At 38.6% G+C, this 12,313-nt stretch overlaps 1 protein-coding gene across 1 annotated transcript in view; it reads left to right on the forward strand.

The window, feature by feature from the left end:
- LOC118736371 overlaps positions 1-11,659 on the forward strand; it is an 18,827-nt gene extending 7,168 nt beyond the window's left edge. The window contains exon 4 of the mRNA XM_036466466.1: positions 11,416-11,659. Coding sequence (XP_036322359.1) covers positions 11,416-11,659 — 244 coding nt within the window. The remainder of the gene's footprint in view (positions 1-11,415) is intronic.
- The last annotated feature ends 654 nt before the right edge of the window (positions 11,660-12,313 follow it).

The following is a 12,313-nucleotide window of genomic DNA, read 5'->3' on the forward strand; positions in this document are numbered from 1 at the left end:
GGTGTGGTGAGTTAAGGTGTGGTGGGAGAGTTGAAGTGTGGTGAATTACTGTGTGGGGGTTAAGTTGTGGTGTGTTTCATCTTCATCTTCATCGTCATCTTCATCTTCATCTTCATCTTCATCTTCATCTTCATCTTCATCTTCATCTTCATCTTCATCTTCATCTTCTTCTTCATCTTCATCTTCATCTTCATCTTCATCTTCATCTTCATCTTCGTCGTCTTGGTCTTCATCTTTATCTTTTCCTTTATCCTGATCTAAATATGTCCATTCTTTTCTTCATTTACATATTCACCCCCACCATTGTTATTAGGTTAGGTATTTAAATTTTCCTTCCTCTTTGTCTTTATATCTAGGTTTCTTTACTTTTATTTTAATTTCTGTATTTATCACTTTCTTCTTCCCCATACTCAACTTTACCTTCTTCCTTGTTTGAGTCTAATCTATTCATGTACATACATACATACATTTTATTCCTGAACTGCTGCTTAGCACGTTTCTTTAATCCGCTATCAATATTAAAGCATACATTTAGGGGGCATTTCCGCCCCAACCATGTACATGTGTGCATTGGTATTGGTGTGACTTTTGAATTGATTTTTTCGCTCTATTTTAAACTGATTTGAAATTTTAAAAATTGCCTGCACATCAGCATCAAAATACCTTTCTAATGATATATAATTGTTTATACCTTAGAAGTATAGTTTAGCCGTAAAAGGGGTGTAAAGGAAACATGATTGCCTATTTATATAATGATCTATATTTTTCGATGAAATTTCATAAGCGATGACGTAGCCTGCTGTGGTTTTTCTTTGCATTTGCTAACAAAGTCACAACCGGCGGATGGAGCCAAATGTGTAAAATCTGTTGATGCGTACGTTTGTTCGGCGGCCAGCATGTTTGTTGTTATGTGCATTTATTTATTGTTTGCATAGGCATGCACATTTTTACAAACATACATACATGCACGTTTATATGTGACCGGCGAATGAAACCGCTGTGGATGCTGCCACTACTTGAGCTAGTATTAATGCAAATATGTATTAAAGGTAATGTGCGTATTACTATACCCCCATGCAGTCAAGCGTTTGTGTGCGTATTTTTGTTTGTGCCCTGCGTGTATGTATTATAAGATGCGCTTGTGCGTTTCAGCGATTATTTTTGGCAAATTTGCTTAAGCATTCATTCATCACTTTCATATGAGCAGCTGTTGGTTTGATGATGCCTTTGACAGCGCAAAAGGTTTGTTGGATTACCACGAATTTATTTAACTATGATTATGAGTGCAAAAATTCGCAAATTAGCATGGCAATGAATTGATATGCAGAAAACGAAATTTGCAAAACCTTTAGTTGATTTTGTAGTTGAGGTAAATAGAGCGTGCTTTTGGTATTCAAATTTTTTTACTATAGTTTCATTGAATTTAAAAGGGATTAAAATTTTTTGTTTAACGAAATAAAATATTCCTAGACTCAACATTCATTTGCAACATTCGTTGGCTGTGTTTTGTTTAGAAGTGGCGGGAATTCTCAAGTCTACTTAATTAATTTGAATTGCTTAACAATTATGGACGCAAGCGAAATATCAAATTATTTCTCAGTATCTTAAGTGTTAGAACCTATTTGGGTTTTCTAAGAGCGGGAAGTCATTAATTACTCAAGGCTACACGAAAACTAAACCTTGTCAAGCGTGGGTAAATTGTAGCAGTTAGTAGATACATATTGCATTTTTAACAATTGATATTGATTTTTTTTTGATGAGAATATTGCTTCTTTGAAAGGAAATCTAAGAATATGAACTTCGAAAATCAATAAAAGGCATTAATTTGCAATTTTAAATGAGTTTTGATTTCCTAGCTTCTTAATTTCATAGGCATTGTATAATTATCTATTTTTTTTTTTGTTTTAAATAAATTTTTATTTTGCTCTCAATCTTTAACTTTAATGAAGTAAGTATGTTCGCATGTATAAATGTAGATACTTAATCGCAATGATATCCGCATCTGTGAGTAAATTGGAACAAGTTCTTTGCTTAAGTCTTTCGATTAAAAGGTCGTGTGCTACTGAATAACTGCGGAATCGATTATGTAATGTTTTTCATTAACAAGAACAACGAAACAAGAATAATGAAATGAAATGATGTTGGGGAAAATATATCGGCAACAATAACGAATGATATTGATGGCGATAACAACTTCGATAGCCAAACTTTTTTTTCGATTACAATTTGCGCCGATAAAAATTAAGCAGCATAGATAATAAATTACACAAGTTATACATTTTATTAATAAATATATCGATAACGATATTGCGATAAAATTTAGCAGAAATGTATCGGAAAGTATTAATTAAAATATATATTAAAATCGAGTTGATAACGAACCGATTAAATCATCGATATCGAAAAGAGACCATAACATGTTGGCCAAAATATCGATAGCACATCGAAACAAATTTTATAAACACTTGCAATAAAAATAAATACAAGTATTGAAAATGATGTCGATAAATGCAGCTAAAAAATGCCACCAGATATACTTATTCATAGGGATAACAACAAAAAATAATTAAAATGTAAATGGTTGATTAAAAATTTCGATAACGATGACAATAGAATTATCGATAACGATGTGCAAAAACCCGAAAACAGGACACTAGAAGTAAGTAGCAACGAAAAAAACTGAAAATAAATTTTTAATGCTGTATAGCGATGACAAAATAAGTGAAATATCCATAGCAAGGGCCGAACACATGTTTTTTTTTTTTTTTGTTCGTAGGAGAGGGAAATGCTTTATGCACTGGCCGAGGGCGCTAGTCTCTATACTACCTTCCCCGAGTGTGGGACTCCCACCGAAGCGTGTTGGGCTACCCACTAAAACCCAAACTCCCACCGCCCGCGCAAGAATCCCGCATCTGGCACCGCAATTCTGCATGTCTTCAGATGCGGGAGCGCGCTGCTAGAGCCTTGGGGCTGCTCTTTTGTAGGGGTGTTTCATTCGGGTGTCCTCAGTAGACAACCGTCCTCTCGTTTGCAGCGGAGTACGAATTTCACGTATCTCGCAACTGCTTCCCACTTTTCTGCGCTGGAGATCATTACCCCAACTATGTTGTTCGGATTTATGTCACCGTGTCTTTCTTCCAGCATTCTGCGCGAAATCAAGAAGTGTTCGCAGGTGAAGAATGTGTAGTACACGTTATCTTCGACGTTTCCACAGTAGTAACAGAACGATGAGTCCACCCTTCCCATTCTATGAAGATATTCTCGGAAGTAGCCATGACCGGTGAGGAATTGCGTCAGGTAGAAATCGACTTCCCCATGTGGTCTGTTCAGCCATGTTTGAAGATCGGCTATCAGGGAGTGCGTCCATCGACCTTTTGTGCTCGCGTTCCAGTTTTGTTGCCACTGCTGGATCAGTTGCTCGCGCGCCCTTGCCGCGGCAGCTGCTCGACCTATCTCGGCACTGAGATTGTAAATCTCTTTTCGCTCGTAAGCGAGTAGCTCAATTGGCATGCCGCCAGAAATAACTAGGACCGCGTCCGCGGACACTGTACGGTATGCAGAAGCAATGCGTAGTGCCCCTCTGCGCTGGACCGAAGACATTTGAATCCGGTATTTTTTGACTTTCAATGCGTCGGCCGATTGGACCGCTGTCATCAGAAGCTTCCTGCGGCATGGCTTCGGGCCGCCCACGTTCGCCATCAGCCGGCTTAGAGCCACCGTGCTCTGCGCAGCTTTTTCACATACTCCATGAATGTGATCCCAGAATGTGAGTTTGCTGTCAAGCTTCACCCCTAGGTATTTTGTACACCTAGAAGTCGTCACGAGTTGAGGTCCGACCATCATATTTATAATTGTTGGGATCAGTTTTCTGGTGAGGAGCACGATCTCCGTTTTGGCTGTAGCCAATTGCATACCGTGATCGCTCATCCATCCACTGACGTTACGCATGACCTGGTTTAGCTTGAGCTGTGCTAGCTGGACGTTTCTTGCTGTTATGACAGCGGCCACGTCGTCCGCGAAGGCGACAAGGAAGAGGTCCGGGCCAAGTACAGACCACTGTGCCCATCCGCCGGTTATACGTCTCTTTCTCTGACCTTGTGTTGTGTCGTACAAAAGCCAGAGGTCTCTGAGGTAGTCCCGGATCATATCTAGCAAGTATGTTGGAGCCTTGAATGACCGTTCCAAGGCCTCCAGCATGTCGTCCCATATTGCCGAGTTGAAGGCGTTCTTGACGTCCAGTGTGACTAGCAGCACTATTGGCCGCGCCTGGTGGCAGGCTTCTTCGGCCTTATGTACCGCCTCGGCTACTTCGCCAATTGCTCCTATAGTTGGGTGTCCCTTCCTGAAGCGATGTTGTCGGGGTGAAAGGCCTCCCTCGCTTTCTATGGCTGACGTCAAGCGTATTTTGAGCAGACTCTCCATCATTTTGCCTGCTGTGTCTAGCATGCAGAGTGGCCGGAAGGATGAAGGAGAGTTTGGGTCTCCTTTGCCCTTGGGTATAAGCACCAGTCTCGCCTTCTTCCATTGGCTTGGGAAGACCCGGGCCCTAAGGCAGCTGTTGTACATGTTGAGCAGGAGATCAGGGCTCGTTTTCGCTGCTAACCTGATTGCCTCCGCTGGTATGCCATCTGGGCCTGGAGCCTTGCCGGCTTTCATGCTTCGCAGGGCTAGCTTCAGCTCGTCTGTCGAAAACAGTGGTGCCTCGGCTTGCTCCTCGACGAACACTGTATCTGCTCTTAGTGGGTGTGTGGGAAATAGCGCATCCACTATATTCTTAACTCGGGCTTCATCCATCGCTTGCGATGATGTGTGGAACTTTTTCATCACTATTTTGTATCCCTGGCACCAGGGATCGCGATCCACTTCGTCGCATAGCGCTTTCCAGCAGTTCCGTTTACTCTTCTGCATCTCGGCCCCAAGTGCTTTCTTAGCGCTTTTGTAGGCTGCTGTTCTAGTCAGCGCCCCAGGTCTACCACGAGCGCGCGTTGCGGGTCTCCACATTCTATGGTAGGCCCTTGACAGCTCTGCAATTCGGTCATTCCACCAGTATACCTGCTTTTTACCTGACCATGCTCTCCTCTGTGGCATTGAGGCTTTGCATGCCCGGTGAATGCAGCGCATGGTTTCTTCGACCAGCTTAGTACAAGACTCCCTGTTGTGGATCTCCCCCGTTGTGGGTGAAATACCTTGGGAATCTGCTAGGAGCGATGTATCGAACTTGCGAACATCGACCCTGGCCGGGTTTCATCCTGGTTTCCTGCGAGGGATACTACGTGTTTGCGCTCGCGTTGTGTCAGTGACTTGGAAGGTCGCTACCACTCAGGTCTTCCATCACTCTCCATCCGATGGCCCTTCGAAGAAGGCTTTCCGAGACCAGGGTTATATCAGGGATAGAGTATACAAAACCCGGCCTTCGATAAGCAGTGGTTGATCCGGCGTTGAGGATTGTCAGGCCAATGCGAGCTGCCATTTCACGGACCAGTCTTCCCCTGGTGTTTGTTTGGGGCATACCCCATTCCACGCCTCTTGCGTTGAAATCTCCAGCCACAATTATGTGGCCGCTTATATCGCGCAATTCGTCTTCAAGGTCTTTGAGCTTTTCCCTGAAGACAAGGACTGTGTCGTTTGGAGACAGGTAGCAGCTCACCAGAGAGATTTGCGCCATTTTCACCCAAACGTACAGCGTCCGACCCCGCTGCTCTCTGCGCGATGGTTTGGGTTAGCAATCCATATCGCGGCCGAGCCTGATTGGTCAACATGCCAAGTTTCCTTTGTTCTATAGGGTTCACTGATGATGACAGCGTCTGCTCTTTGTTCAAGAACCGGTTGGTCCAGCAAGTCATCAGCTACCCTACTCCTGTTCATATTGCCTTGTATAAATTTAATCATATTCTCCCAACACATGTAGGGGTTTTGGGAGTTTGATTTTTAACACGAGATGATTAAAACATACACATAAAATGTTTAAAATTGCAAAAACTGTGAAAGTAAAAATACTTATACTACTAATAATAAACATCAAGTGCTCATATTTACTCAATTTTAAACACTTTATATGTAATTTTGCTCTACGCCACATATTTGGTGTGTAAAAGTAAACTGGCAGTGTTTCATACCTTTCATGAATATCGGAAAATTTTACTTTAACAGATTACTGCTTTTGAAAAAATTTATATATTCACAGCATACATCGAGAGAGGAGTTACATATATAAAAAATCGTATCTAAACAATCAGAGAAATAGAAGATATACTTTGTATACCACCAATCTAAGTGACTTTAACTGCTATGTCATCGGTATATAAACCGGTAACACAATTTAATGGGTTTAGCTTCCTACATAAAGGAGATATATCGCAAAAACTGGTATCTGAACAATCAGTGGTATAGGAGATAAAGCTTATACAGCATAGATTTTGACGTTTTTGTCAATATTATTATTATTTATAAAATAGCTTACGAAATTTATCGGTTATAGCTGTCCATGAAAGGGATAAATAGACAAACGAAAAAGTAAAAGGGGCAAACTCCTATTCCGCACTGAGTTTTTTCACAAATGTGTTATTTACCCGAAAATTAAATTAACTAAACCTTCGAAAATCAAAGACCTCAGGCAATTTAAAATTGCTTCAGAAAATTGCCTTAATTAAGAAGCAATCAAGCATTAAAATGTCAGCGGAGCCTAGCACAAATTTTATCACCGATTTCATGAAGAATAGCCCTACAGTGAAAAGCCAAACCAGTTAGAAAAGATACTAGTTCATTAACTAGTATCCAAAAAAAAAAACGCAATTAATCGCTTTTCTTACAAATATCGGCTGTGGCGTCACGTGAAGACCACTCGTTCTGGTTCTGAGATCGCTGATACAAAGCCGCTTGGAGGTGTTAAAATTTTTAAAGTTGAATCAATGTAAGTAAAAATAATTATTTAATTTAAATATAAATAACCAATTTGAAAATCTAATTGCATTGCAGAAAAAACATACATATAGGAAGTAATGCTAGTGCCATAAAAATAAGATGTAACACAAATTTTTTTCTAATTAAATTAAAAAATTACAATAAAAACCCTAGCTAAAAAAAAAGTTATTTAAACAAATAAATGAAAAAAAATTAATAAAAAATATTCCCGCCGCCAGGACTTGAATCTGGGACCTTAGGCGTACCACGCGAGTGCTTTGGTCTGTCTGCCATAATGTTTGGTATAATGCTACTAGTATTTCTACTAGTACATGCTGATGCATAGCCTGACAAAGACGTCTCGTATGACATCGCAATGTTAAAAATTCCAGGCGTTCTCTTCTAAATTTGCTGTATTCAATAGTACATAAGTTCTATAAATGGCAAACAATTTTTTTGGTTCCTGTCGAATTAAACCTTTAGTTTTGTGATACTTGGATGTAATATTTTTTTTTTTTTTTGTTAAATCAACCGCATGTCACCGACCTATAAGCAAGTTATTTTACATGTAGTCGTTACTTTGGTTAGTTTATTTAAATACCATGACACACTGTGATTATTACAACATTAATAGTCCATCACTAAGGCCAGTGAGCGGCACGAAAATTCGCGACAACCGAAACCGCAAAACAGTTACATTTGTCAAATTGTTCTCCTTGTTATTTTGTTTTTTGTGGTAAAGTAGTTTTATTTTCGTAGCTTTTCTTTTTTGTTTTTTGTTTTTTTTTTTTGTGGCGGCGCAGTAACCTTCGACATTTGTTTTAAGTGTCTTTATTTTTCGTTTGTCTTCAACCGCTGTCAATGCTGTTGCTGTCAACTAAATTTGTTCGGTTGTAATTTTCTCCAATTGTCTTTGTCGATTGCTATTAACTGTAGTTTATGCGCATTATTACATTTAATTTAGTGTATTTTTTTTAATTTGAAATATAATAGTTTTTGTTCAGAAAAAAAATTGGAAAGGTCAGTTATAAAGTGAGAAGGAAATTAGAGATAGAAAGGTAAATAAGTGAGTCATGCCGTTGAAAAAAATAAAATAAAGATGAACTAGAGTACAAAATTTTACTAAGTACATACAGTGGTTAAATAAATTATAGCCGCACCACATTTTGTCAAATTTTAACATATAATTTTTCTTGTTATTTAATTTTTTTTATACAAACATAATTCATTGTCTAACAAAACTCATGTAAATCCAAGTCTCAAACGTTTGAAAAATGTTCAGAAATCTTTCGTAAAAATTTCTAGGTTTTTTTTTTAGATTATCTAGATGTTTTAAATGGCAAAAAATTATCTTTGATTTCTTTTTTCGAAGATCTTCTGGTTTACTTCCATATAAAAATGAATTGTGTTTATTCGTTATAAGTATGTATGCATGGAAGAAATTGAGACAAAAAAAAAATCACAAAAATTTAACGGTAATCTTTAGCCATTTGAAACTTACACTTACTAAATACTAGAATTCAATGGGCTACAAAACTGCATGCTCAGAATTCAATGTAAAAAATATCGAAATTTTACGAAGGCTTGTAGAAAAATAATATTTTCAAACTAATATTTTATCTTCGGCCAAAGCTTCACGTATAGGTATTTGGGAGATTAGTTAATGATAATAGTTTTAGCCTGGTAAAAAGTTGCTGATTCTGGAAGCCGCACTGACTATTCTATTTACAGATTATTCAAATATTGTTCGCCTCTAAACAACAACAGCTAATTTTTGAGATGCATGTAAGATTATATGGTCGTGAAAATTCTTTCAATACGATGTCTCTCCAAAGCGAATACACAATCGACTATGAGATGGGTGTGAAAGGGAGAGCATATAGATCAAAGTCCCAGATGTTATGTATTCGCAGATGGTTCGAATTTGAACTTAAGAATTGCATGGGGCGTGTTCTGTCAAGAATTTGTACGAAAACCGCGAGTTTGGGCTTCCAATTCTGCAACTGTGTAAACCCATGTATATATATGTATTTATTCTGAGATGAGCAATAATTTGAGTCTTTGCCTTGGCTTCGGTGCGATCGAAATTGGTCAAGGTTTATCACTCGTTGGAATTTGAATATTTCCCAATTAAATTGATATGTGTGTACCTGCGAAAAATGACATGGCAGGATGGTGCAAGGTGGGGCACCATCTCTAAGCACAGGCGGTAAGAGGGATTACTTTAACACAATGTGAGCTGCTTTCAGACACTTAGAGTACAAGTCGGCTAAGCGAGCGCTGATCGAAAACCTATCAGTGTGACTTCCACCTAACCGAAAATCACCAAAGCTAACCTAACAAATCGTGTTGCCAGTTTGAGCGCTAGCCTCCTCGTTTCTTTTTTCTTTGCGGTAATATGCGTAACATCAATATTTACGTTTTTCCAAGGTCTCTATCTCGATTAAATATTCTTTTTCACTGTCATTATTTTACTAATTTTAGATGTATGCAATATGTTTACATGAAAAACATATGCAAGTACTACCTATCAATTTTTAGATCATTTCCATAATATGAAATCCATCAGTATGCACATCTCTCGAATGTTGGCATTCATAAACTAATTAATCTATTCTGCACGCCTGAACAACTAAAACAAACACGCCTCTTTTGAAAAAAAAAATCCGTTGCAGAAATACTTTTAATCACATACCCTACAATTAAAAACTTTAATGTTAAAACCGTTGGCTACATACTTACCTACATACATATATTGTTATAACTGCCCCACGACTATTAATCATTTTCTGTGATTCTGCAGCAAATTAAGCTTCATTTACCGCCGTAGCGTTGAAGTGCCTCTTCAGCGTTTTCCCATCCCAAACATTCTTCTTCGCCATGACTTTTTTATAATACATACTTAAATGCTTTTATTTTTGAACCATCATTTGACCTCTAACACTGTGTAAAACATTTAATTTGGTTGCCACTCCGCTGTAGTTGACTTTTCGCTGAAACTATATTTTTGCGGATAGTTGTTCAACTGCTCGTTGTTTTAATTAAGGCATACTACTTTGTGGCATTTCATACTGTGAAACTGCTTTTAAATAATTATGTACCTCTAATCGTGTAGGTGTTGACTTTACTGCATAAGGAAGCCTGTTTTTGCTGCTATTTAATGTTTGGGAGGTTTTCTTTTTTCTTTCTGAATTTGTTGCGCTCGCTTTGTGGTTGTTACTATTTTATTAATTATAATCTGTTAGCTATTATTTTAAAGCCACTCAAAGTAGGTCATTATCAAATTTGTTTTAACAGAAATGTGGTTTGTAATACATAAGTTGGATATACTTGAGTATGTCATTTAGAAATAACATCAATGTAGCTCAAATCTATTGAACGCTTAATGGTAAGTGTAGCTTAAGTGAGATTTGGGAGAGCTTTGATGTTGTCTCAAAGGGTTACAAGTCTTTGTAACTGCCTACATTGAGGGAGCAAGCTGTCGCCAAAATTTTCTTGCTCAGAGTATTGCAGAAATATTGAGGCCGAATACTTAGGGACGGTTATTTAGTCTTCGGATTAACATCGTTTTCGACGTTACCGATTCCCTGTTATATCCACGCTTTATGGAACGCTTCTACTAAGGTATTTGCTAGGTGGAAGTTTGCAACTTTTAAGTCGCCTATGCCCGATCGGTCTAACGGACTCGAATTTTTTATGGACCATTGGCTCAAATTTATGCCAGTTTATTTTCCTAGGGTTTCTTCTTCCAAGAGTTTTTGGTGATTTTATCTAAGTTTATAGTAAAACCTATGCACCTGTGATCTGAGAAAGGGGACCTGCCCAGGACCCTCCATGCGCTCACCAGAGTTTCAGTAACATCAAACACATTGCTAGAGGTTGCTCTCCTATTAGATATGTTAAATTTACTTTTTAGCAAGTAACTGAATAAGAATTCACCTCTTTCACTGATGTGAACACTACCCCATACGGTATGGTGTGCATTCGCATCTGCGCCCACGATTAGCCGTCTTTTGTGCCCTTCTTTTTCCATCAACTCTGTCAGTTCTTCTGGTGTGCCATAAAACAGGAGGCTTCCTTTCTACCATCTCGGTCACTAGTACTGTAATTAAACAGGAAATTGAAATATCCTGCCTTCTTGGTTCGCCTCGTATGTTTGAAAATTTGGTGAACTTAGCCCACTGAGACATGCTGCGTTAAAGTTAAAAAAAAAAAACCATTGCGTATCAATATCTACTCATGCCTGATCTGCTTTCATAACGCAGCCATAGATCATAGAAATTACCTATTTATTTTAGTCGATCTATGGCATTTCGAATAGCAGCGAATCTCCATATCTTGGGCTCTATCTCACCTGTATCAGCCGCCAATTTCAATGGACTAATTTTTTCAAGACAGAATTTAGTTATTCATAACTACACAAAACAGAAATATATTTCGCAGTAACATTTTCCACAAAAAATATTACCCAATCACCACTTTCATGTGAACTACGCGTATGACTATCGGCGTTAGCTTGGAAACACCCACCAACGCGCTGCCTCAACGAAAGCTTACCAAACTCCAGCAGCAACCAAACCGGCAGCAAATCGCAGGCAAGCCCAGGCAACATCTGCAACAAGCAGGCGAGTCATCGAGTCGAGTCGCAAACATGCTAATGACAATATGCTTTATGATGTTGTCAACATTGGCCAACAACAACAATAGCAACAACAACGCGAGAGGTCGTAAACACGACAATTGTATGGAGAGGTTGTAACAATTGCTGCTACCACGCAAACGTACTCGTAAATGCAAATCGAGCGCCATCAGTTTGGCAGCGCAGCAGTAGTCAGAAAAAAACGCAACAAAAATAACAGAGTGCAATAAAAAAAAATCATAGAATTTACAATGATTGCATTAAAAGTGGCACAATTCCCACCAAAAACCACCAACAGTTTGGCGGCAATAGTGCTTTGGTGTGATTATTATATGGCAAGCAGTTGGCGTTGTTGTTGTTTGCTGCCATTTCGGCAGACAATGCTAATTTGCGGGCGCTACAAACGCCAACTGGCAACGTTGTGAGAAAAAAGAATTAACAAAAACAAAAAGGAAAAAAGAAAACACTGAATTAGACTAAAAGAATATGGCAAATGCTTTTGATTTATTTGCAATTGTTTCAGTTTTTTCGGTAGATGCCTCTTGTTTTTGCTTTGAGTAGTACATGAAGCGTTTGGAAAATTCTCAGCTCGCACGCGAATGTATTGAGCGAATTTAAGAGTCTTGTGTAATATTTATGGAAATAAAGATAAAAAGATCTGCGGCTATATGTAACATGCAATGCGGGAGGTGGGAGGCAAGAGGAAAACAGGAAAATTAAAAATTTCGAATTAAGAAAGAACCGACTATGAAGTAAATAAGTTCATAAATACGG

Source organism: Rhagoletis pomonella, unplaced genomic scaffold (genome assembly GCF_013731165.1).
Source record: "Rhagoletis pomonella isolate Grant_MI unplaced genomic scaffold, Rhpom_1.0 Rhpom_scaffold_00003, whole genome shotgun sequence".
Lineage (NCBI taxonomy): Eukaryota > Metazoa > Arthropoda > Insecta > Diptera > Tephritidae > Rhagoletis > Rhagoletis pomonella.